This window comes from Somniosus microcephalus, chromosome 11, assembly GCF_052327205.1.
Source record: "Somniosus microcephalus isolate GS21.2 chromosome 11, FLI_Smic_1.0, whole genome shotgun sequence".
Classification (NCBI taxonomy): domain Eukaryota; kingdom Metazoa; phylum Chordata; class Chondrichthyes; order Squaliformes; family Somniosidae; genus Somniosus; species Somniosus microcephalus.
In genome coordinates, this window is record NC_140997.1 from 92,735,894 (window position 1) to 92,762,365 (window position 26,472).

A 26,472-nucleotide genomic window follows, 5' to 3' on the forward strand; every position below is an offset into this window, starting at 1 on the left:
CAGCCCCTTTCATGCCCTGAGGACGTCCCAAAGCACTCGAGAGCCAATGAAGTACTTTTGAAGTGTAGTCACTGTTGTAATATAGGCCAGGGACTGAATCTGGGACTTTCCCGATCTGTATGGGTCAGAGACGGCGGTTTTGTGAGTTGTTGCGGGGCTGCCCAGAATGTCTCCCACCGACACCGCGCTCTCCTACCTCGTGCCTCTCCCCTTTGTGCTCAGTCAGCAAAATGACTGCGTCGGCCAGTGTTGTTGGCTGAGAGTTGACCTGTTCCACCATGACAGGTTTGGAGCTGTACACGGCCAAGATGTGTCCAGGGAACTCCGGGATACATCGCCCACTGCTGGTAGGGCTCGAAACACCTAGGAGCAGGTAACAAGGCCACATGAGTGAAGTCACAGTACATCGTTCATGGGGCTCAATGAGATGCTGCTACAGACATGACCTTAACAAGAGCACAGCCACAAACAAGGAAACCTTTATTAATGAGAAAAGTTTCAGCACTCCTGGGTGCCAAGTCCTGATAAATAATTACTGATATAAGTTAAATAGTTAGAGTTGAGAACATATTGCTCACTAACATTTGTCTCAGTGGAGCTACAGCAAGTGGTACCATGGGGCGATGAAGACCAAAGAAAGAACTTGCATTTCTATAGCGCCTTTCACAACCCCAGGACGTCTCAAAGCACCTTACAGCCAATGAAGTACTTTTTGAAGTGTAGTCACTGTTGTAATATAGGAAACGTGGCAGACAATTTGCGCACAGCAAGCTCCCACAAACAGCAATGTGATAATGGCCAGATAATCTGTTTTAGTGATGTTGGTTGAGGGATAAATATTGGCCAGAACACTGGGGAGGACTCCCCTGCTCTTCTTCGAATAGTGCCGTGGGATCTTTTCCATCTAACTGAACAAGCAAACGGGGCCTCAGTTTAATGTCTTAACCAAAAGACTGTGCAGCACTGCCCCAGTACTGAAACTGGTGTGTAAGCCTAGATTATGTGCTCGCACATAAGGGGGAGAGCTACCACTGAACCATGGCTGACAATTAGCAATTCGTGGGCGGGGGGGGGGGGGGGGGGGTGGGGAGAGGAGAGGAAGCCATGCCGATTCCTTGCTGTGGGAACATTCCATTAACAGAGGGACAGAGACACATAGAGCTTGAGGTCTGCTGAGACCCACAGGTGAGGAGGCAGTGGACCACTCAATAGTGACTTTCCCACGCACTTTGCAATAACTCTCAAAATGTTAAATCCCAGCGATTATAGACCAGCTAATATCAAATACGTCTCTTTTTGACAAACCAGATAAAGGAGGTCAGATATGACACGGGGAGCAGTGCTGTGTTGGCACAGTGTTATTGTATCAGTAGGGATGTGAGATATTACAGGGGGTGGGGGCTAGTGCTGTGTTGGCACAGTGTGCTGTGGAGGAGCAGAACACAAACACTCCAACTTCCGTACAGCTCGTGTGCTGATCTGTTGTTGCTGGGAACCCGGGTATGATGCCCTCACAGGGGATGAGTTAAAATTGGACGACGACTCATCTCAGACTGAACTTGGAACATTTCTAGCTGCCGACTAGATGGCAGACTGAAAGCTGCCTTCACCAAGCTCAGTCTCTTCTCTGTCCCAAACTCTTTCTCCGTGAGCAAGTCCCAACTCTGTGTCGAGCCCAAATCCTTCAAAGACCCAGATACTGCTTCTTTATGTCGGCAACTTTTCTGGAGCTGTTCCTACCGAATACAAAAATAGCTTCCTGTCTGATTGGTGATCCCACTCTCACCTGTAGCCTGAGAATCTCTCTGTTGCCTCTCTCTATACTGCTGATACTACTGTAGTCAGTACTTGGAGCTTTCCTCTCTCGCTCCTCCATCGCATCTTTTAAGGGAAGAGTAGATAAACATTTGAAGCAGAGGAAGATACAGGTAAATAGGAAGAGAGCAGGGCAGTGGGATTAGTTGTGGATTACTCCAGCAAAGACGATGGGCTGAATGGCCCCCTTCTGTGTTGTAAGCTTCTATGGTCCCTACACTCCAAATACACTATGGTACACACTCTTCCTCCTCTCTGCATCTTTGCTGTGTTGAAATCAAGCCTCTTATTCCAACATATTCCTTCCCAGACCTAAAACAGCAAACACTTTACGTCAGGGAGGCCACACACTGCCTCATTTATCTCACCTTTTCGATTTTGGTGATGTTCTACACTATAGGCCTTAGCTTCTCAATTGGGAGAAAGGAAAGAAAATGATCAGCGTTGATACTCCTGACCACTATCCAGTGACCTGAGCTGGAATGTGTGAGAGAGAAAGAGAGTGAGTGTGATTAGGAGAGAGTGAGTGGTGCCATGAAAGAGGGAGAGAGTGAGTGAGAGAGAGAGGGCGTGAATGCGTGCATGAAAGAGGGCGAGTGTGAGTCAGAGTGAGAGAGAGTGAGTGAGTGTGATTGGGAGAGAGCGTGAATATGTGCATGAAAGAGGGAAACTGAGTTGAGAGAGTGCGCATGAAAGAGGGAGAGTGTGAGTAAGAGAGAGAGAGAGAGAGATTGGGAGTGAGTGCGAGTGTGTGCATGAAAGAGGGCGAGAGTGAGTGTGTAATTATGAGAGTGTGCATGTGCATGAAAGAGGGAGTGTATGAGTGTGTCTGTGTGAGAAAGAGCGTGAATGAGAGTGAGAGTGTACACGTGTGAGTGAGTGCGAGTGCGAGTGGGTGAGAATGAGTGAGAGTGCGAGTGTGTGCAAGTGCGAGTGGGTGAGAGTGCGAGTGGGTGAGAATGAGTGAGAGTGCGAGCGGGTGTGAGTGCGAGCGGGTGCGAGTGCGAGCGGGTGTGCATGTGGGTGTGAGTGCGAGAGAGTGAGAGTGAGAGTGCGAGTGGGTGCGAGCGAGTGCGGGTGCGAGCGAGTGCGGGTGCGAGTGCGAGCGAGCGAGCGCGGGTGCGAGCGAGCGCGGGTGCGAGCGAGTGCGGGTGCGAGCGAGTGCGCGTACGAATGCGAGTGAGCGTGCGAGTGCGAGTGGTTGTGGGTGCGAGTGCGAGCGGTGTGAGTGTGGGTGCGAGTGGGTGTGAGTGTGAGTGCAAGTGGTTGTGCGAGTATGAGTGGTTGTGGGTGCGAGTGCGAGCGGGTGCGAGTGGGTGTGAGTGGATGCGGATGCGAGTGAGTGTGGGTGTGAGTACGAGTGACTGAGTGTGAGTGACTGAGTGGGAGTGGGTGAGAGTTAATGCGTGTGGGTTCGAGTGAGTGCGAGTGGGTGTGAGTGCGAGTGTGAGAGAGTGTGGGTGTGAGTGCGAGTGACTGAGTGCGAGTGACTGTGAGTGGGAGTGGGTGACTGAGTGGGAGTGAGTGCTAGTGAGTGTGGGTGTGAGTATGAGTATGAATGAGTGCGAGTGGGTGTGAATGCGCGTGGGTGTGATTGGGTTCTGGGGAGTGCGAGTAGGGGGGAGTGCGAGTGCGAGTAGGGGGGAGTGCGAGTGCGAGTGGGGCGGGAGTGCGAGTGGGGCGGGAGTGCGAGTGGGGCGGGAGTGCGAGTAGGGGGGAGTGCGAGTGGGGCGGGAGTGCGAGTGGGGCGGGAGTGCGAGTGGGGCGGGAGTGCGAGTGGGGCGGGAGTGCTGGTGAGTGTGAGTACGAGTGCGAGTGGGTGTGAATGCGAGTGGGTGTGAGTGGGTTCGAGTGAGTGCGTGTGAGTGTGAGTGCAAGTGGGTGTGAGTGAGTGTGAGTGCGAGTGAGTGTGGGAGCGAGTGGGTGTGAATGAGAGTGTGAGTGGGTGCACATGTTGGCATCAGAGGACAGGATCAGACTCAGTGGTCATGGTCCTGGCCCTCACAGTCTAGGGTCGCACACGAACACTGGCTGCTTGTATAGGTTACTCGGGGAATCAGTGCCCTCTGAAACAGTTTGAGAGACGCGTGCTGAATAGGGAGTCACTGCTGCTCTTTAAAAGGGAACCTGAGGAGATTCGGAGAGAAGAGGACACTTCCAGTTCGAGAGGGTATGTTGCTGGGTGTGAGGCAGTGTGAATGACTGGCAAGTTGCCCGAATACCATAGGCAGTTGGGAAGGAAATTCCCAGCGTTCCTCCTGGATCAGTTACAGGTTTTTCCCTTTCCCAGGAGATTGAGTGATGGAGAGACGGGGTTTCATAACTGCCTCGATGGAGCGGCTGATGTATTCTCACCTTATTTTCCTACGCTCATGTGCCTGATTTTGACAATTTGTCCCAGATGCTGAGGTACAGATCTGTGTAAGCCAGAAGAACATGTGGGGCAGTGATCATACTGCAGACCCCCAGACCAGGCACCCTAACCCAGAACCCCCCCAGCCCTGACAACTCGACTCCAGGCACCCTAACCCCTCCAACCAGCCCTGACAACTCGACTCCAGGCACCCTGACCCCTCCAACCCACCCCCAGGCACCCTGACCCCCAGCCCAGGCACCCTGACTCCCAGCCCAGGCACCCTAACCTCCAGCCCAGGCACCTTGACCCCCCCCCCCAGCCCAGGCACCCTGACCGCCCCCAGCCCAGGCACCCTGACCCCCCCCAGCCCAGGCACCCTGACCCCCCCCAGCCCAGGCACCCTGACCCCCCCCCCAGCCCAGGCTCCCTGACCCCCCCCCAGCCCAGGCTCCCTGACCCCCCCCCAGCCCAGGCACCCTGACCCCCCCCAGCCCAGGCACCCTGACCCCCCCCCAGCCCAGGCACCCTGACCGCCCCCAGCCCAGGCACCCTGACCTCCAGCCCAGGCACCCTGACCGCCCCCAGCCCAGGCACCCTGACCCCCCCCAGCCCAGGCTCCCTGACCCCCCCCAGCCCAGGCTCCCTGACCCCCCCCAGCCCAGGCTCCCTGACCACCCCCCCAGCCCAGGCACCCTGACCGCCCCCAGCCCAGGCACCCTGACCTCCAGCCCAGGAACCTTGACCCCCCCCAGCCCAGGCACCTGACCGCCCCCAGCCCAGGCACCCTGACCTCCAGCCCAGGCACCTTGACCCCCCCCAGCCCAGGCACCCTGACCGCCCCCAGCCCAGGCACCCTGACCCCCCCCAGCCCAGGCTCCCTGACCCCCCCCAGCCCAGGCTCCCTGACCCCCCCCAGCCCAGGCTCCCTGACCCCCCCCAGCCCAGGCTCCCTGAGCCCCCCAGCCCAGGCACCCTGACCCCCAGCCTAGGCACCCTGACCCCCAGCCCAGGCACCCTGACCCCCCAGCCCAGGCACCGTGACCCCCAGCCCAGGCACCCTGACCCCCCAGCCCAGGCACCCTGACCCCCAGCCCAGGCACCCTGACCCCCCAGCCCAGGCTCCCTGACCCCCCCCAGCCCAGGCACCCTGACCCCCAGCCCAGGCACCCTGACCCCCCAGCCCAGGCACCGTGACCCCCAGCCCAGGCACCGTGACCCCCAGCCCAGGCACCGTGACCCCCAGCCCAGGCACCCTGTCCTTTTTGCACATATTTCTGAATTTCCCGGTTTGATTCTTGTGGGGTTGGAGTGCTGCAAAGGATTGGTTTGAATATTACTGCCTAATTGTTGGGCCCAAATCCTAAATCAGAACACGAAATCTGTCAGCAACTTGAGATTTATGAAAATGAAGGGAAACATGGATCTAAAAATGTTATATTTTCTCCCAGACTCAATGGTAAATACAGAGCAGGATTAAGAATTCTTGGGGTTCTGGGCACCAAGAATATTCGGGGTCTCTCCGTACACCTGGTCATTAAAACAAACTTTAGTAAAATGCATGATGAAATAGGCCTGTAGAATGTTTACGCACTGCATTGATAATAAAGTACATCACATCATCACACTGAAATGAAACAGTCCCTGAGGTTGTGTGCAGTTTTTCTCTGTTACGGTGAGCTTTGCCAGGGACCCCACAGGCCCGTGCATTAATCTGACCCTGGGTACACAGCTACCTGACCCACACATAGCCTGGCGACCCCGACAGAGTGAAATGGAACGGTGCAAGACTGCTTTGGAGACCATGGAACTTGCAATAGAACTCTGAGGGGCTCTAGGGGCAGCATTAGGTACTGCAATAACAACAGAAAGTGCTGGAAACTCAGCAGGTCAGGCAGCATCGAGGAGAGAGAAACAGAGTTAACATTTCGGGTCGAACCCTTCGTCAGACGGATTCTGACGATAGGTCATCGACCTGAAACATTGTTTCTCTCTCCTCGATGCTGCCTGAACTGCTGAGCATTTCCAGCACTTTCTGTTGTTATTTCAGATTTCCAGCATCCGCAGTAGTTTGCTATTGTAGGTACTGCAACACTGACAAGCAAGCAAACATGGTGATTTACCAAAGGGCTCTCCAGCCCAACACAGTTCAGGTGACTAAAAATACAAAGTCATCACAAACAGCCCGATTCGCTCAAATCACATCTCTGGAGAAGCTCACGAAGCTGAAGAGTCACCGAACTAAACTGATCTAGTTTTGGTTGGAATGAAGAAGGTTGAGGGGACTTGGGGTGCGGGATATTATAATACTCAGGGACAAGGCTAAAGTGGGTATAACCCGGGGTGGGGGCGGCACAACTCGGCCCCGTACATCATACACTCCCTTTGGCACAACCAAGATCGTAAACTCATAGGATGCAAAATCCTTCATGTCAAATATAAAATGTCAAATATGTATTTATTTATATAAAAATCACTCTCTTTCAAACCCATTCTCGACCCTTTTTCTGTTGGTCAGATCGTAGGATTATTTGGACTCTACAATGACAGTTGTCATTTCTGCGGCCTGTCCTATTGTACGATATGTTAGAAGGGATGTTTGTGTTGGGGAGGGGGTGGGGGGGGCTGGATGTTTGTGTTGGGGTGGGGGTCGCAGGGTGGCTGGTCCTGATCTCATCCCCTGTTCATCTCTTCTGATCTCACTCATCCCGAGCAGACCAAGGCTCCTGCCATGGAGCTAGGGAAGGTATTTAATATACAGCGATCAGACTGGTAACTCCATACAGTTTTCAGAGCTTGGCTGGTGCAGTGGGTATAGAAGTCTTGGTCTCCTAACCCTTACCTGTTGCTGGTGATAGCGACGGTGATGGCGACGGCAGGCCGGACATCGACATTTGCCAGTGGTTAAACGCGCAGCACACGACCGCATACTCCCCCGGCTCCAGCATCACATCGCACCCCACAAACTTCTTCACCGCTCGCTTGCTGTGTGCCATCAGTCGGCCCAGGGTCAGCTTGTTACCGCTGGAGAAGGAGGCTCGAAACACCATGATACACAGATCCAGCAAATGGCTGTCCGACGTGTCTGATCGTCTAGGATGTAAGTGTCAAGAGTCAGAGGGGAAGCAGCCATAAAAATGCATCATACAACACTGTATGGGGTCCTAAAGGGACCAAGAGCTCGCTCGACTTAGAGAGTGAGCAAAGTAAGTTTGTATTATTAATGTAAAAAACATAGACAGGTTCCTGTAATGTTTCCCTGTGGCAACAATTCTAAGAAGCGGGCCTTCACTATTTGTAAATGTGGAGGGGTTGAAAAGTTTTTGGGCGCACCTGTTCTTTTACAGGTTATAGGCTCTACCCACACTGTTATCCTTGCATGCAGCAGTCAGTGTGCTTGCCTGGAAGGCAAGTGTCACAGTCCACATACTTTTTCATTCCGAGTCAGATCAGCCATGATCTAATTGAATGGCGGAACAGGCTCGAGGGGCCGAATGGCCCATGTTCCTGTGAGTCGAGGTGATTGCGGAGCTGACACTCAAACTGGTAACACAATACGAGGTAGTCTTCATAGCCAACCTGCACCAATACTAAGGAGCTATATTCAGTTTGGCAGTATACCATAGTAAATTGCTTTGTCAACTGTTACAATGTAGTTGAAAACTCTGGACACTAGTTGTCTGTGGTGGTGGGGAATTTCTGAAGTCGTCGTCTGCTTAGGCAGTCCCTCAGAACCGAGGATGACTTGCTTCCACATTAAAAATGAGTTCTCGGGTGACTGATGAGCCCAATACGGGACCTACAGTCTCTGTCACAGGTGGGGCAGACGGTGGTTGAAGGGGCGGGTGGGTGGAGTGCTTGGGTTGACGTGTGCTCCTTGCGCTTGGCTTCCACTTGCTCCCGGCGAAGAGACTCGAGGTATTCGGTGCCTTCCCGGATGCTTCTCCTCCACTTTGTGCGGTCTCGGGCCAGGGATTCCCAAGTGTCGGTGGGGATGTTGCACTTTTTCAAGGAGGCTTTGAGGGTGTCCTTGAAGTGTTTCCTCTGCCCACCTGGGGCTCTCTTACCGTGTCGGAGCTCCGAATAGAGCACGTGTTTTGGGAGTCTCGTATCGGGCATGCGGACGATGTGGCCTGTCCATCGGAGCTGATCGAGTGTGGTCAAAGCTTCGATGCTGGGGATGTTGGTGCGCCTATCCTGCCAATGGATTTGCAGGATCTTGCGGAGACAGCGTTGGTGGTATCTCTCCAGTGCTTTGAGGTGCTTGCTGTACATGGTCCATGTCTCTGAGGCATACAGGAGGGCGGGTATCACCGCTGCTCTGTAGACCATGAGCTTAGTGCCGGGTTTGAGGTCCTGGTCTTCAAACACTCTCTTCCTCAGGTGACCGAAGGCTGCAGTGGCACACTGAAGGCGGTGTTGGACTTCGTCATCGACGTCTGCCCTTGTTGACAGTAGGCTCCCGAGGTATGGAAAGTGGTCCAAGGCCTTGTCATGGATTTTGATAATCGCGGGGCAGTACTGTGTGGCGGGGGCAGGTTGGTAGAGGACCTTTGTCTTACGGATGTTTAGTGTAAGGCCCACGCTCTCGTACGCTTCGGTGAAGGCGTTCGATGGTTTGGAGTTCGACCTCCGAGTGTGCGCAGACGCAAGCGTCGTCTGCATACTGTAATTCGACTACAGAGGATGGGACGACCTTGGATCTGGACAAGGCTTCATGGCAGCACCCTTGCTCCAAGCACTGGCATCTGCTGGACTACGTCATCGTCCGAGCGAGGGACCGCAAGGACGTCCGCATCACCCGCGCCATGACAGGAGCGGACGACTGCTGGACAGACCACCGCCTAATCCGCTCTATCATCTGCATCAATGTAGCACCAAAACAGCGGCGGCAACAGAAGCAATGACGAAGGAAAATCAACGCTGGAGCACTCAAAGACCCCGCTAAGAAAGCCCTATTCAGCCTACGCCTCACAACCAACCTGACTCCTCCCAGTGATGCAGGGACACAGAGTGCCCACAGCGCCTGGTTTGCACTCAAGGCCTCCATAATCAGCACCTGTGAAGAGACGCTCGGTCACTCGACCAGGAAACACCAAGACTGGTTCGACGAGAATGACCAGGAGATCCAGGAGCTAATAAGCCGCAAGCGCAAGGCATTCCTGATCTGGAAACAGCACACAACTCGAGAGCAAGAAAGCAGCTCTACAGAAGCCTGAAGGCTGAGGTCCAACAAAAAACTCGCGACCTAAACCCAATTTGGTTACCATCTTGCATATTAAAAAAACCTTAGGCAATGCTACCGGACTTTTAAGCTTTGTTTTTGCAAAATAACAGTGAATGAAGCTTTGGAAGGGACATGGTGATTTCTCTGGTGATTTCTTCCTTTTCACAATGCGACAATGCTATTTTGTAAATTGGCTAAATGAGAAAGGGACCGATCAATTAGTCTCGTTTACAATATCCGTGACAGGGACATACAACAGTGTCTTGTGGAAAAAGATGAGTTACGGATAGCCCACAATAAAACAGTGGGTGGGGGGAAAGAAAAATCGGCCTGTGTTTAATGGGAACCTTTTGCTGCTGAACCTACCGGCTTCCTTCCTGAAACAGTTGAAACTCCAGTACGGTGAGCTCGAGCACAGTCAGTGCAGTTACAGTTATCGGCCCATTGGTCCGATTTGGAAACATTCCCATAAGTCGGACTTCATGCCAATCAGAGTTAATTTTACAAATGTCGACGGAATCAAAATACCTGAAAAATTAAAAATATATTAAAAGGTTATTGAGGCAAGGCTGAAAAAAATATTCTGCCAATTTCCTTGCTTTCCTTTTTGGAATCATTGCTGGGGTATAGCTCCATGTGCACCTCAACCATCAGTACTTCACTTGTGGTCACTTTTCATATCTCGAGACTTGTCAGGTGTGTCGATAAGCTATTTGACTGTTGGGATGGGAAGGAGGGTTGAGCAAGTCACAGCCAGCCTGATCTTATCCTCACCTGATTCATGCACCTCCAGCAGGGTTCACTTGATAGTATTCAGGAATGGGAACCCTGACTGATCTAGAGACCGGGAATTAAACCTGGGACATGCCTGGTCTTTGTAGTTCTGCTACTCCGTGAATAAGCTTGCTGAATTATCGGGGAATCATAGGAGTTTGTGGTGGGGACTGAAAATTATGGCTTCCATCTTCCCAATCTTCAACTGGAGGAAGTTCCGGCTTATCCAAGACTGAATGTTGGAGAAGCAGTTTGAGAGGACAGTGGCAGTGGAGAGAGTGGTGGAGGTAGAGCTGGACACCATCAGCTTACACGCGGGAGCAGACCCCAGCACTTTGGACGATGCTGTCACGGGGATGTAGATGAGGTGGCCCAGGATGATCAGGGAATTCTCCATGTGTACTGGCCAACATTCCTCCCTTAACCAGTACCACCAAAAACACATCACTGGTATTCATTCATCTGTTATTTGTGGGACCTTGCTGTGTGCTAAACTTGGCACCCCCTCCTCCTACTCGCATCTGGACATTACAGAAACCCAGCAAAAAAGTAAATATATGTAACAAAAATAATGTAACTAATATTTGTCAATAGTTTATCAGGCTGCCTAACAGAAGGGATGAAGAGGATATAATTGAATATAAGTACATACTGAGGCTAATGAAGCTTATGATACAGGGCTGAATTCGGCTATGCTTCAAGAGCTTTGATAAACAGAATGCCCTGGTTTTTGCATTTACTTATTTGACTTTATTGACGTCAACTCAAAAGCTACTGCTTAATGACGCTTGCAGACCAAACAGGAATTCTACATTATAGACTGTGACAATATCTACCCTTGCAGTCTCTGTGTGCACATATGCTATTAATAGCAATGGTGCAGAATGTGATGTATATTTTACACTGAAAACTTGGGCCCTGGAAATGGCTGCAGGCAGGGAGTAACAGAGGAGGAGTATCGGAGATCGCCACCTATAAATTGTGCAGTTCAAGTCTCTGACCAGGGCTGGCAAGCTCCCCTGCTGAGATCTTTAACCGTTCTCCTCTTAATGAAATCTCCTGCCAATAATCCCATCTTCTGCTCAGATGTATTCCTGTCAACCCTCCCTCACTGAAATTCTTTCCTTTCCCTCACTGAGATGTTTTCCTCCCCAACGTGCTGAGGTGTTCAGCCAGTCACCACTCCCTCTTCCATCCCCCCACTGTGAGGCAATTAAATCCCCTCCCACCCAGAGTCAGAGTAGAAATAGAAGGATATTTCAGATGAATACGTGACTAGAGGAATGGTGCAAGGGGGAGGGATTAAAGTTCCTGGGACATTGGAACTGGTTCTGGGGGAGGTGGGACCAGTTCAAACCGGACGGTCTGCACCTGGGCAGGGCTGGAACCGATGTCCTAGGGGGGGGTGTTTGCTAGTGCTCTGGGGGAGGGTTTAACCTAAAATGGCAGGGGTTTGGGAACCTGAGCAGGGAGACAGAGGAAAGGGAAACAAGGATAAAAGCAAAAGATAGGAAGGAGAAAAACAAAAGTGGCAGTCAGAGAAATCAACGGTTTAAATCAAACGTGGCAAGAGTAAATAATAATTCTAATAGGTCTAAGAGCGTTAAAAAAACAAGCCTGAAGGCTTTGTGTCTTAATGCGAGGAGCATTCGTAATAAGGTGGATGAATTGGCTGCGCAAATAGAGGTAAACGAATATGATTTGGTTGGGATTACGGAAACGTGGCTCAAGGATGGCCAAGGCTGGGAACTCAACATCCAGGGGTATTCGATATTCAGGAAAGATAGGCAAAAAGGAAAGGGAGGCGAGGTAGCATTACTGGTTAAAGAAGGGATTAACACAATTGTAATGGAGGATATTAGCTCTGATGATGTGGAATCTGTATGGGTAGAATTGAGAAATACTAAGGGGAAGAAAACGTTAGTGGGAGTGGTATATAGACCTCCAAACAGTAAGGCGGAGGTTGGGGATGGCATTAAAAGGGAAATTAAAGAAGCGTGCAATAAGGGCACAGCAGTCATCATGGGTGACTTTAATCTACATATAGATTGGGCTAACCAAATTAGTAACAATACTGTGGAGGAGGAATTCCTGGAGTGTTTACAGGATGGTTTCCTGGACCAATATGTCGAGGAACCAACCAGAGATCAGGCCATCTTAGACTGGGCATTATGTAACGAGAAAGGATTAATTCGCAATCTTGTTGTACGAGGCCCCTTGGGTCAGAGCGATAATATGATTGAATTCCTCATTAAGATGGAGAATGAAGTAGTTGACTCAGAGACTAGGGTCCTCAATTTAAATAAAGGAAACTACGATGGTCTGAGGAGCGAGTTGGGTAGGATTGATTGGGGAATGTCACTCAAAGGGTTGACGGTGGATAGGCAATGGCAAACATTCAAAGACCGAATGGATGAACTACAGAATTTGTTCATCCCAGTTTGGCATAAAAATAAAACAAAAAAGGTGACTCAACCGTGGCTAACAAGGGAAATTAGGGATAGCATAAGATCCAAGGAGAGGACATATAAATTGGCCAGAAAAAGCAATAATCCTGAGGATTGGGAGCAGTTTAGGATTCAACAAAGGAGGACAAAGGGATTAATTAAGAAAGGGAAAATAGATTATGAGAGTAAGCTTGCAGGGAACATAAAAAATGACTGTAAAAGCTTTTATAAATATGTGAAGAGAAAAAGATTGGTGAAGTCAAGCGTAGGTCCCTTGCAGTCAGAATCAGGGGAATTTATAATGGGGAACAAAGAAATGGTGGACCAATTAAATATATATTTTGGTTCTGTCTTCACAAAGGAGGACACAAATAACCTCCCAGAGATGCCAGGGAACATAGGGTCTGATGAAAGGGTGGAACTGAAAGAAATCAGTATTTGTAGGGAAATGGTGTTAGGAAAATTGATGGGACTGAAGGCCGATAAATCCCCAGGGCCTGATAATCTACATCCTAGGGTACTTAAGGAAGTGGCCCTAGAAATAGTAGATGCATTGCTGGTCATCTTCCAGAACTCGACAGACTCTGGAACAGTACCCATGGATTGGAGGGTAGCTAATGTTACCCCACTATTCAAAAAAGGTGGTAGAGAAAAAGTGGGGAATTATAGACCGGTAAGCCTGAGATCGATAGTGGGGAAAATGCTAGAGTCCATTATAAAAGATGTAATAGCAGAGCACTTGCAAAGCAGTGACAGGATCGGACAAAGTCAACATGGATTTACAAAAGCTAAATCATGCTTGACTAATCTACTGGAATTTTTTGAGGATGTAACTGGAAAAATAGATAAGGGAGAACCAGTGGATGTGGTGTATTTGGACTTTCAGAAGGCTTTCGATAAGGTCCCGCATAAGAGATTAGCATGCAAAATTAAGGCACATGGGATTGGGGGCAAGGTATTGACTTGGATACAGAACTGGTTGGCGGACAGAAAGCAAAGAGTTGGAATAAACGGGTCTTTTTCCGAGTGGCAGGCAGTGACTAGTGGGGTACCGCAAGGATCGGTCCTAGGACCCCAGCTGTTCACAATATATATTAATGATCTGGACGAGGGAATTGGATGTAATATCTCCAAATTTGCAGACGACACAAAGCTGGGTGGGAGGGTATGCCGTGAGGAGGATGTCGTGAAACTCCAGTACGATTTGGACAGGTTGGGTGATTGGGCAGAAACATGGCAAATGCACTATAATGTGGATAAATGTGAGGTTATCCACTTTGGTGGCAAAAACAGGAAGGCAGATTATTTTTTGAATGGCAATAGATTGGGAGAAAGGGAAGTGCAAAGAGACCTGGGTGTTCTTGTGCACCAGTCGCTGAAGGTAAGCATGCAGGTGCAGTAGGCGGTTAAGGCGGCAAATGGTATGTTGGCCTTCGTAGCAAGAGGGTTCGAGTACAGGATCAAGGATGTCTTGCTGCAGTTGTACAGGGCCTTGGTGAGACCGCACCTTGAGTATTGTGTGCAGTTTTGGTCGCCTTATCTGAGGAAGGACGTTCTTGCCATGGAAGGAGTGCAGCGAAGATTCACCAGGCTGATACCTGGGATGGCAGGAATGACGTATGAGGAGAGATTGTGTCGATTGGGCTTATACTCACTGGAGTTTAGAAGATTGAGAGGGGATCTCATCGAAACCTATAAAATTCTGTCAGGCCTGGACAGACTAGATGCAGGAAGGATGTTTCTGATGGCCGGGGAGTCCAGAACCAGGGGTCATAGTCTAAGGATAAGGGGTAAGCCATTTAGGACTGAAATGAGGAGGAATTTCTTCACCCAGAGAGTGGTGAACCTGTGGAATTCTCTGCCACAGAGGGCGGTGGAGGCCAGTTCATTAAATATATTCAAGGAGTTGGATATATTTCTTAAGGCTAAAGGGATCAAGGGATATGGGGAGAAGGCAGGGACAGGGTACTGAATTTGGATGATCCTATCTTCTATGTTTCACCCTCTAATCCTGCTTGAAAACTGCATTGGTCTTGACTCCCAGTGTGCACCACAGCAAATCAAGTTAGTTATATAGGCCCTCAAAAGGATAAAATGTCACAACAACAACTTGTAATTATATAGCGTCTTTAACGTAGTAAAACGTCCCACGGTGCTGCACAGGAGAATTTTAAGACAAAAATTTGACACCGAGCCACACAAGGATAAATTAGGGTCATGAGGTAGGTTTTAAGGAGTGTCTTAAAGAAGGAAAGAGAGGTAGTGAGGCGGAGAGGTTTAGGCAAAGAATTCCAGAGCTTAGGGCCCAGGCAACAGAAGGCACGGCCACCAATGTTTGAGCGATTATAATCAGGGATGCTCAAGAGGGCAGAATTAGAGGAGCGCAGATATCTCGGGGGGTTGTGGGGCTGAAGGAGATTACAGAGATGGGGAGGGGCGAGGCCATGGAGGGATTTAAAACGATGAGAATTTTGAAATCGAGGCGTTGCTTATCCGGGAGCCAATGTAGGTCAGCGAGCACAGGGGTGATGGGCGAATGGGACTTGGTGCGAGTTAGGACACGGGCAGCCGAGCTTTGGATGACCTCAAGTTTACGTAGGGTAGAATGTGGGAGGCCAGCCAGGAGTGCGTTGGAAGAGTCAAGTTTAGAGGTAACAAAGGCATGGATGAGGGTTTCAGCAGCGGATGAGCTGAGGCAAGGGCAGAGACGGGCGATGTTACGGAGGTGGAAATCGGCGGTCTTAGTTCTGCTGCGGATATGTGGTTGGAAGCTCATTTCAGGGTCAAATATGACACCAATGTTGCGAACAGTGTGATTCAGCCTTAGAGAGATGTTAGGGAGAGGGATGGAGTCAGTGGCTAGGGAACGGGGTTTGTGGCGGGGACTTAAAACAATGGCTTCGGTTTTCCCAACATTTAATTGGAGAAAATTGCTGCTCATCCAGAACTGGATTTCGGACTAACAGTCTGACAATTTAGAGACCGTGGAGGGGTCGAGAGAAGTGGTGGTGAGGTAGAGCTGGGTGTCGTCAGCGTACATGTGGAAACTGACGCTGTGTTTTCGGATGAGGTCGTCAAGGGGCAGCATGTAGATGAGAAATAGGAGGGGGCCAAGGATAGATCCTTGGGGGACACCAGAGGTAACGATGTGGGAGTGGGAAGAGAAGCCGTTGCAGGTGATTCTCTGGCTACGATTAGATAGATAAGAATGGGACCAGGTAAGTGCAGTCCCACCCAGCTGGACGACGGTGGAGAGGCGTTGGAGAAGGATGGAGTGGTCAACCATGTCAAAGGCTGCAGACAAGTCAAGAAGGACGAGGAGGGATAGTTTACCTTTGTCACGGTCACAAAGGATGTCATTTGTAAGAGAGTTGGGAGAAAGTTTTTCCCGGGGAGAACACAGAAGGAAGTAGGGTTGGGGGGTGGAAGAGGGATGTGGGTAGAGAGCAATACGAGGCAATTGTCAGAGATGGCTTTATCTGCAATTGACACGATGGGAGTAGTTAGGCCACGAGAGATGGCAATGTCAAGGGGGTGGCCGTGAATATGGGATGGGGAGTGACGTAATAAAACTCACTACGCACTTGGTTTGAGTATAAAGCAAGGCTTTAATCAACTTGTTTCAGAACATGGAGGTCTAGTTGTACTTCACTAGTTCCTGTCTTACAAAATGTCCCTGAGCAAGCTGGGCCCACGCCCGAGTATTTATACTCCTTGGACGGCGTCACCCGCTGGCCGTCCAGTGTTATTTCATGAGTAGTTTCTTTATGATGATGAGATTTATAACATTCTTCCTGCCTAAAAGATTTGGAAGTCCGACGACTTCCTCCTAATGGATTAGGCGGACCACGAATAGCCAGTGTCTTTTAGATCTTTGTTTATGGCTAGAAGGCACGTCTCCCCGGACCGTGTCTTGGTCCCTGGGCCGCTTGATCCGTACCAGTGATTCGACAGGGCCCGTGTTGCCCTGATCGACCAGAGGGAGGCTGGGGAGATCATGACTCCGGGTGCGGGTCCCCACAGGCGCATAGCTGGCTTCATCCTGTTTGATAACCGGGGATTGACCAGCGTCCTGGCCTCAGGTGGCCATCCCACGGGGAGCACTCGGCTCCCCGAGTGGATCCGGTGGGGCAGCCGGCAGATCTCTTGATGTCCCAGGTAGGGCGTCATCACCGTGGGTCCCTCTATCAGTTGGGTCCGTGGGACCGGCTGGACAGAGAGCCAGTTTCTGGAGCGAAACGGTGGACTCCCGGCCATCAGGGTACCGCACGTGGGATTAACGTCGGTGAGTTCTACCTCGTCGATGAGGGGATTGTTTTCAGAAGATCGGACGAATCTTTGGAGCAGCACAGGGCCAGGAGCTGCCAACCATGACGGTAGGGACGTCCCATGAGTGGAGCGATGCTGGAACCTGAAGAATCGCTCGTGAGGCGTGACGTTAGTAGACGTAGAAAGAAGAGACCTGATGGAATGCAACACGTCAGGGAGCATAGTTTCCCACTGCTGGTCTGGTAGGTTGCGTGACCTTAGTGCAATACGAACAGTGTTCCAAATGATAGCGTTGTATCTCTCAACCTGTCCGTTACCAATGGGATGGTACGGTGTCGTTTTACTTGTGGCGATTCCCCGTTGGGAAAGATAACTTTTGAGTTCGCTTGACATGAAGGAGGGACCCCGATCAGAGTGGATGAAATTGGCCGTACCGCAAAGGGAAAAGACTTGATCAAGGCATTTGATCACTTTGGAAGTAAGCATATTGGGACAGGGGAAAGCGTGAATATTCATCCACCATAGTAAGTAAGTAGGTGTTTCGCATTGAGGAAAGCAATGGCCCTTTAAAGTCAATGCTGAGTCACTGCATAGGCTGCATAGCGTGTATGAGCGAGCCATCCGATGGACGGAAGAATTGCGGTTTTAATTCCGCACAAATTCTACAGGAGGAGTGTGTTCTTTTCACATCTTCCGTAGAAAATGGGAGATTTTTAGATCACACAAAGTGCAACATACGGGTAACGCCAGGATGGCATAAGTCAGTATGAAGATCCGCAAGAGTCTAAGTTAACATAGAAGAGCAGAATGTTCGGGTGAGGGTATCCGGGGCCACATTCTCTTTGCCGGGTCGATAATGTATGGTGTATCCAAAGGCGACCAATTCCATCCTCCAGAGTTGTATTTTGTTATTCTTGATCTTAGTGCGTTTCCGGTTATCCAGCATAAAGACCACGGAGCGCTGATCGGTTATAAGTGTGAAATGGCGACGAGCGAGAAAATGACTCCATTTACGTACAGCTTCGATGATGGTCGTAGCCTCCTTCTCGACAGGAGGATAATGGAGCTCGCTACCCTGCAAAGTTCTGGACAGAAATGCCACGGGTCGACCACCTTGATTCAAGGTAGCCGAGATCGCCACATCCGATGCATCGCACTCGACCACGAAAGGGAGATTTTCATCAATGGAACGAAGCGTGGCTTTTTCCAGTTGTCGCTTGAGGAGGTTGAAAGCTGAAATAGCCGTTGCCTCCAATGGAAATGACTTTGCGCGAAGCAGGGGCTGGATCTTGTCAGAGAAGTGGGGTATCCACTTCGCATAATAGGCGAACATGCCGAGGGCCCGACGAAGAGAGCCGAGATTCGTAGGAGGAGGGAGCTCCTGAAGCGGACGAAGTCGCTCCGGATCCGGTTTGATGACACCATTGCCCACCCAGTAGCCAAGGATGTTAACTGATGGTACTGATTTCACAGATTTGGACTCATTTAAGGTTAAGTTGCGGCAACGGAGAATGTCAAGAAATTTCTGGAGGTTGGCATCATGCTCCTTCTGGTCATGACCAGCAATGGTGATATTATCCAGATATGGAAAAGTGTCCGTTAAGTTCTCCTGTTTGACTAGGCTATCCATTGCCCGTTGAAAGACGGCCACCCCATTGGTGACCCCAAATGGAAGGCGACAAAACTGGTAAAGCCGACCATTGGCCTCAAAGGCCGTATACTTTTTGTCAGAGTCCTTTAACGGCACTTGATGATATGCGCTCTTTAAATCAAAAGTTGAAAATACCTTGTAGTTGGCAAGGTTATTGACCATGTCATTGATGCATGGTAGTGGGTAGGCATCCAGGTCGGTATACTGGTTAATAGTTTGCGAGTAATCGGTGCAAAGACGTTTCTTGTGTTGCTTCAGAGGATTTTTAACAACGACGACTTGAGCCCGCCAGGAAGATGAACATGGCTCAATGATACCGTCAGCTGGAAGGCGAGAGATTTCTGCCTCAATAAAGGATCGATCATCTTGGCTGAAACGTTGTGATTTAGTGACTATGGGCTTACATTGGGGGGAAAGATTGGCAAACAAGGAGGGCTCGTCGAGCGAAGCCGCCGAAAGCGCACAAAACGGTACTTTGGAAATAGTAAGCTCCGGCTTTGACCCTCCAAACTCGAAAGTGAGTCTTTTGTGTTGTTTCTGGAAATCCTGTCCCAGGAGCACATCACCGCATAGGTTTTGGAGCACCCCGAGCCGGGTGGAGAAATAAGTGCGGCCATTGAGAATAAGGTCGACAAGACAAAAGTCGGAAGAATTGGTGGTCAGTGTCGTCAGAGCCATTGCAATTTCCCTGTCCGAGGGGTAAATACGCAGTTTTAACTTACTGACAGCCGCTCACTAATGAAGCTGTCAGAGCTGCATGAGTCGATTAGTGCGCTCAAAATGTGTCCATTTACCGAAACCTTCGTGGCTGCATGGGACAGACTTTGGGGAAAAACAGCTGTGATGGGAGGAGGGGCAGTTTTACCCTTGACAGCTGTAACCTTAGTAGTGGTTCTTGGGGAGGAGCAGTTTCATGGATAGCAGCTGTAACCTTAGTCGTGGCTCTTGGGGGAGGAGCAGTTTTATAGATAGTAGCTGCAAAACTAACAGGGGCTCTCGACCGGTATACCTTAGAAAAGTGGCCTTTCTTACTAACAGAGGCTCTTGACTGGCATACCTTAGAAAAGTGACCTTTCTTGCTGCAATGATTGCAGGTTGCGTTACGAGCAGGACAAAATTTCCTATAATGGAACACACCTCCACAGAAGAAACACTTCCTTCTAGATTGCCAAGATGCCGCTAGGGCAGGGTCGTCATCAGTGAAGATTTCTAGGGTAGGGTTGTCATCAGCCAGGTTGTAGTCGTCATCCGTGAGGGCATCCGCCCGGGGCCTATCGAAGGAGTCATTAAAAGTGATAGCAGCAGCCCGTGCAAGTGGTGAAAGATAGGTATCTGCATTCCTATTTGCTAAGTCCAGAGAACATGCCTGGTCATAGGCAGCCTGTAACTTGAGGGTTTTATTCTCCAACAGACGCGGACGTATGAAGGGAGACACAATCCCATTAATAAAGGAATCACGAATTAACTCCTCCTGGTACTGTTCAGCTGTAACAGCTTTAAGATTCCAATCCTTGCTGAGCCTGCGAAGTTTCTGAAGGAATTCGTCAAGTGATTCCCTGGGTTGTTGTCGAGTTGTGGCCAGTAGATGCCGAACAAAAATTTTATTTGGGGACTTGAGATATAGCTGCTGCAGTATTTGGATAGCGGCGTCATAGTCTACAGTCTTCGATATAATCAAACACATGATGGGATACATAATTAGCAAGCATTCGTAACTTATTAGGAACATTCTCACCACACTCCTCAAGGAAGTTGCTAAAGGTACGATACCAGTGTTTCCATAACTTAGCAGCTGTAAGTGAATTCGGGTCCAGGTTGAGATGGGCGGGTCTGAGTAGTTTCTCCATGATGGATTGATTACTTCGTCCGAGTTCCCTTCTACGGTTCAAGTCGTAGCTGGCTGTTCCCGAAATCACCCAAAGCGTGGAGTCGATATCAAGTTGATTAAATTGACGTAATAAAACTCACTACGTACTTGGTTTGAGTATAAAGCAAGGCTTTAATCAACTTGTTTCAGAACATGGAGGTCTAGTTGTACTTCACTAGTTCCTGTCTTACAAAATGTCCCTGGGCAAGCTGGGCCCACGCCCGAGTATTTATACTCCTTGGACAGCGCCACCCGCTGGCCGTCCAGTGTTATTTCATGAGTAGTTTCTTTATGATGAGATTTACAACAGGGAGTTTACATGGAAGAAGAGATTAAGGATGGATAGGAGGCTAGTGAACTCAGAGGAGAGAGAGCATGATGAATTGAGATGGAGGTTAAAATCACCAAGGATGAGAAGTCATTCGGTGCAGAGGCTGAGGGAGGAAAGCAGTGAAGATATCTCAGTAGTAAAGTTTTTATGGTACTTGGGTGGGCGGTAGAGAACAAGAATTTTAAATGAGAGGTGAGAGGGGTGGAATAAGGTGAGATGCTCAAAGGAGGAGAAAGTGCCGGAGGAATAGGGGGACAGACCAAGGTGTGATTTGGTGATGAGAGCCACACCACCACCACGGTCTGAGCGGGGCAAGTGGTGGAAGGTATAACCAGGTGGGGAGGCTTCATTTAAGGGTAAGGTGTCATCACCCCTCAATCAAGTTTCCATCAGGGCCATGATATCGATGCAATCATCCACGATAAGCTCATGGATGGCAAGGGCCTTGTTCGCAAGTGAACGGACATTCTGGAGGGAGATGCGGAGAGGGTCAATGATGGCTGACCCACTGTCAGCGTCCACAGTGTCAGCTCTGGGGGGGGGGGAGTTGGATTGGGAGGAGATTGGTAAGATTTGCCCCCAGTGGGCACGGTGGGAGGGAAGGTCGGCGAGAGAGTAGGATGGGACAGTTGGGGTTGCTGCTCATAAGGCGGCAGTGACGAGTGCCTCGATGGGCCCTTCTTAGGATGCCAAGAGAGGCAGAGGGGGAAGCTGTGGGCTTATCTAAGAGGGAGTCAAGCCTGGGACAGCGGCAGGAGTGTAGGAAGGTTGAAGAGTAATGAAGGATTGGGGTAGGGATTTGGGAGGGCAGTGTATCAGAGAGAGGAGAGATGAAAGGAGGCATGATGACAGGAGAGTGCGGGCAGGGAGGGATAGAGAGAAAAGGAAATTAGGGGGGGAAAGTGGAATAGCTCGGGTCCGGAGCAGTAGCCAAAGTGCGCACGCAAGTGGACACGGGAAAAGCTCAGGTTACATAGACCTGTTTAAATGTAATAATTAATGGAATACTTATTTCCTGGTAGCAGGGACTAGGTTGGGGACAATCGTAGGGAGACCAGGGTCACAATCTAAATGCTATGCTATTCTCCTGTAAATAACTCTTGTATACACAGTATTTCTTTCCTTGTGTTGGAGCTGTGCTATCTGAAGTACATCAGTTGCAAATTCCAAGTTGACTCTCTGTGATTCAAATAGCTCCAGCTCCTTAAGCATCGCCAAACAGTTACCTGGAATTCCGAGACTTGAATACCAGTCGCCCACTTTCAAAAATAACTGATAATCACAAATCAATCAATCACAGAGTCTGTGCTTGTTGGAAAATAGATTGGCTCCTCCCTCCAGCTTTGCAGACAATTGACGAAACCTGCAATATTTGTTTCACACTGAGCTTGGGATAAGATTCTGGCTGTAGCCAGCCTCAAAAAAACGTATTACTAATGACTGAATTAAAGGAACCTCTTCAAAAGTAAAACCAGACACACAGAACCAGGCTGCAATTTCCCAACTTGGGGCTGTGTAGGACATCAAACATAAACTGCGCCCAGGAAACCAGGATGCTAGGGAGTATTATAGGCAGCAGTTAATTTAAAGGACACAGCGATGAACATGTTTTAAGGCGTTTCCGGCCAGTTTTTCTTAATAACTTTTCTCCCCCATGCTGGGACTTACCGTCCCCATTGACCAACAGTGTGGTCGGCCTGCAAGGAGAAGCAGCTAAGTTCTAAATGATTCTTTTTTCCCCTCTCAGCACCATGTCCAGCATCAATGGGTTTCCCAATGGGAATGCTCCAAGATGATGTATTTTTATATCTGCAGACAAAAGCCTGCCCTTTGTGTCCGGTTAGGAGCTACATTGAAGCCGCCCTAACTTACTTCAGTTCCACCTTTGAGCAGCCACCGACGAGGGAGAACTCTCAGCCCATATGTCTGGATTGGATTCATGCCCAGATCTCAGCAATACTGCGTTCCAGCCCAGTGAGCTGCACAGAGGTCACACATGAACCAGCAGAAGCTTCCATTACTTGTAAATCATTTCCACTCTACAACTGGCCTATTTAATTTCATCATGTTCGGAAGCCTGTATTCTATTAAGCGGCATCATTGGCAAATGTGTGGTTCTAGTTGGCTGGGAGTGTGCTACAGAGGATGATGGCTCATCGGAGTGTGTTGCAAGGCTGAAACATAACCAAGGAATCTAGACAATATCACAGCAAAACTTACAGTTTCAGAGGGTGAATGAAAAAAATTAATTAAATGGTTTTGTCTCTGGTTCTGCTGTTTTGAGTCTTCCTTTAGCACACACAATGCCCAACTGAGAAAAAAGGCAAGTAAACTGTATCCAAATAGTGCTCTAAACAACAGTCGATAGAAAGGATAAAATTGTGGCCTAGAGAATTCTCCACCTGGTCTCTGCCAACCACCCCCACCTGGTCAGCACCTGGGCTTCACTCAGTGTCTCCATACAGCAGAGGCCCAGGCAAGTGCACTGGGTGAATGGATCCCGCTTCTATCACTCGGGGTTGGTTTTAGTATTCACGCATTATAACCTTCCATCAGCAGGGTGGTTTTCAGACACATCTATTACTGTCACACAAGAATATAAATGCTATTTCCATTGAATACTCCTGCCCTCACTACTTTGCAATGTTGCCGAATTTCCTCTTCCAGTTATATCGGGAATTCTCAAGGGAAAACATGACGGCAGTTAGGAATAAGTAAAGCATTAATGGATACAAGCTTGATGGGAATAGGTTGTACGGAGAAGCTCGGAAATGAAGAGGAGACTGAAAAGAATGTTTGCTGGGGGTTGTTTGATAGCTGGTAATACTTCAATGGGAGTGTGGAAACGTAAAACAAAGCAGCTTGTTACGATAAAGAGCAAATAATGGCTCCAACTTTTCACGCAAAGCCTGTCCTCTTACTTGATAAAGTCGGTGTATTCCATCCAGAAGACGCCCTCGCTGCTCCCGTGCGCCATCAGCTCATGTCGCAAGTGCTGTGGCCAGTGCAGCCAATCATCCGACCAGTTCCCACTCCATGAAAAGCGGCCCCACGGGTTCCGCAGTCTCAGCAGCCTGGGCAGAAACAGAAACTTTGATGAAAAGACCATTTTCCCGCGTCACCAAGGAACGGACCATGCCTGGTATCCCAAGGACTCAGTGTTTAATGCCGGCTCCACATGACATGCTCCCTTCTAAATGTCTGCCACATCCAAACAATCTTCCAAATCTTACATTTGAACCAGGCCATTAGCACAGAAAAACATCTCAAAGTGCTTCTTGTAGATTGTGAAGATTACTGGTGGGCTGTAAAAACTTAACACAATAAAATAAAATAAAATAAAATAGAGTTGCTGATCCCGCCTCTATATTTAACCCTTGAATCCAACCGACCAGATTCAGACCAGGGCAACAACAACAACTTGTATTTATATAGCGCCTTCAACATAGTGAAATGACCCAAGGCGCTTCACAGGAGCGTAATCAAAGAAAAATTGACACCTAGCCACATAAGGAGATATCAGGTCAGAGGTAGGTTTTAAGGAGCATCTTAAAGGAGGAGAGAGAGGTAGTGAGGTGGAGAGGTTTAGGCAGAGAATTCCAAAGCTTGGTGCCTAGGTAGCTGAAGGCACGGCCACCAAAGTTTGAGCGATTAAAATCAGGGATGCTCAAGAGGCCAGAATTAGAGGAGCGCAGATATCTCGGGGGGGGGGGGCTGGAGGAGTTACAGACATAGGGAGGGGCGAGGCCATGGAGGGATAACATTTGCAGGAACTAATAAAGGGTCTGCTCTTTCATGAGGGGCAACAGAGTATTTAAACTGGTTTTGAGGATTGTTACACTACAGCAGATGGAAGGTTTGATTTTGTGTTGTGCCACAGCAGCCCTCACCTATAACCTTGTACGTCTCTGACATCCAGTATGGAATACGCATGGCGGGGCCTCAGGCCCATGGTTTCGTACGTTGTGTCGTCTACTTTCATGTTTCCACCTCCACAAGACGCACCCATCAAAAACCTAAACGTTTGAGAAAAGGGTTGCACGCGTCAATAAAGACATTCAGGCAAAAGTGTGCATGGATGGTTAGTGCAAGTTTGAGGTAACATTTTAGAAAAACCTTTGCAAGTTCGAGGTAACATTTTAGAAAAAACTTTGAGTGAAAGACCTCAGTGCCTGGCTTTATCCTGTGGGTGGGACTGGGTAGCCCACCCGGTTACCCTGTTGGGAAAAGAGGGGAACCATTCTGCTGGGGGGGCGAGGGGAGGGGGAGCCACTCTGCTGGGAAAGAGCAGGGGAGTGGGACTAATTGGCTAGCTCTACCAAAGTGCCGACACAGGCACGGTGGGCTGAATGGCCTCCTTCTGTGCTGTATCATTCTATGATTCTATTCTGTGACTGCTCCAGTTCCTGGAGATTGCAGCAATATGATAATGTCATCAAATGACCAAATACATGCACCTCTCAATTAAGGATATTAAAAATAAACCTCTGAAGCTGGCATTAATTAGTCATCACTATACGACAGTGCTGTCATACTGTCATTTACAGAGCTGATTACTGAGTGAGCCCAAAATCTCCCCACTAAGGTGATAATCTGCTTTAATATATAGTTGACTTAAATCTCTACTGCTGAGGATTCGAAGCCTTGGGATGGCCAATGCTTCTAAGCTATTTTTATTTAATAATGCATTCCTCTGCTGATTCATTACATTACATACAATGGAACACCATTCACTAATTCAAGCCAAACAGCAGCAGTGTGCATGTGGATATTCATTATTAAAAATACAGTGAGGAATTGCAGATTATCGATTGGTAAAATGCAATCAACATTTACGTCGAGTCAAAAACAATTGGTGTAATCTTTCTTACCCGGCTTCCTTCGAGCTCAGCATTTTGGCCCAAATGAGATCCGTATCGATGGGTTCCTCGCGTGGATTCGTCGAACTGACTTGAAGCATCAGGCTCTCGCAAGGGGCGCCCGTCAGAGTGGCTAGTCCTTCAATGGCCCGCCCAGCCTGCAGGGCAAAGTAGGAGCCGTGCAGCTTGGCCAGAGCTTTCTCAATCAGTGCAACCCACAGTTGCTTCCTCTGGGCCTGTTCACAACAGAAGGACATGGTCTGGTACACTCCGCAAAGGCCTCCCAAACATTGGCAAACAACAACAACTTGCATTTATATAGCGCCTTTAATGTAATGAAACATCCCAAGGCGCTTCACAGGAGCAATATCAAACATAAATTGACACCTGTCCAGATATTAGGACAGACATGGCCAGAGGTTTTAAGGAGCGTTTTAAAGGAGGAGAGAAAGGTGGAGAGGTTTAAGGAGGGAATTCCAGGGTTTAGGCAGCTGAAGGCACAGCTGCCAAGCATTTGCAAAGGCAGCAGCTTTTACCTGTGCAAGTTTAGAATTTACCCAACACCTAGAACAAGCAAATAAAAATGGGCTGCAAAAGTGTAATCCCTGTGCATCTTATCCCGTGGAAGCTGCCCCGATGAGCTGAAAGTGCTGAAGCCCCGTTCATACATTCAGCCCCACACACTCTACTTGTTCCAAGGTTTGAGGAGGACTTTTTTCGGTGGCAATAGGGAGTGGAAGTTGTAGAGTGCGATGTTGCTGAACAGTACAGGGGAGTTTAGGCTGTTACCATAGCGACACAACATCCCCTGATGATGTGCACAGCCTGCAAACTGCTGGAGAGCACCAGACAGTCTCAGAAATGAAGAGTATGCTCCTT

General features: G+C 49.3%; 1 protein-coding gene across 1 annotated transcript in view; it reads right to left on the reverse strand.

Moving 5' to 3' along the window:
• Nucleotides 1-6: 6 nt before the first annotated feature.
• The window catches only part of capn15 (calpain 15), a 119,904-nt gene continuing 93,438 nt past the window's right edge, over nucleotides 7-26,472 (reverse strand). Inside the window, exons 4-9 of the mRNA XM_086001023.1 lie at nucleotides 25,606-25,829; nucleotides 24,625-24,750; nucleotides 23,656-23,808; nucleotides 9,762-9,923; nucleotides 7,011-7,261; nucleotides 7-363 (exon numbers count right to left, since the gene is read on the reverse strand). Of these exons, the coding sequence (XP_085857149.1) occupies nucleotides 125-363; nucleotides 7,011-7,261; nucleotides 9,762-9,923; nucleotides 23,656-23,808; nucleotides 24,625-24,750; nucleotides 25,606-25,829 (1,155 nt within the window). The 3' untranslated portion in view covers nucleotides 7-124. The remainder of the gene's footprint in view (nucleotides 364-7,010; nucleotides 7,262-9,761; nucleotides 9,924-23,655; nucleotides 23,809-24,624; nucleotides 24,751-25,605; nucleotides 25,830-26,472) is intronic.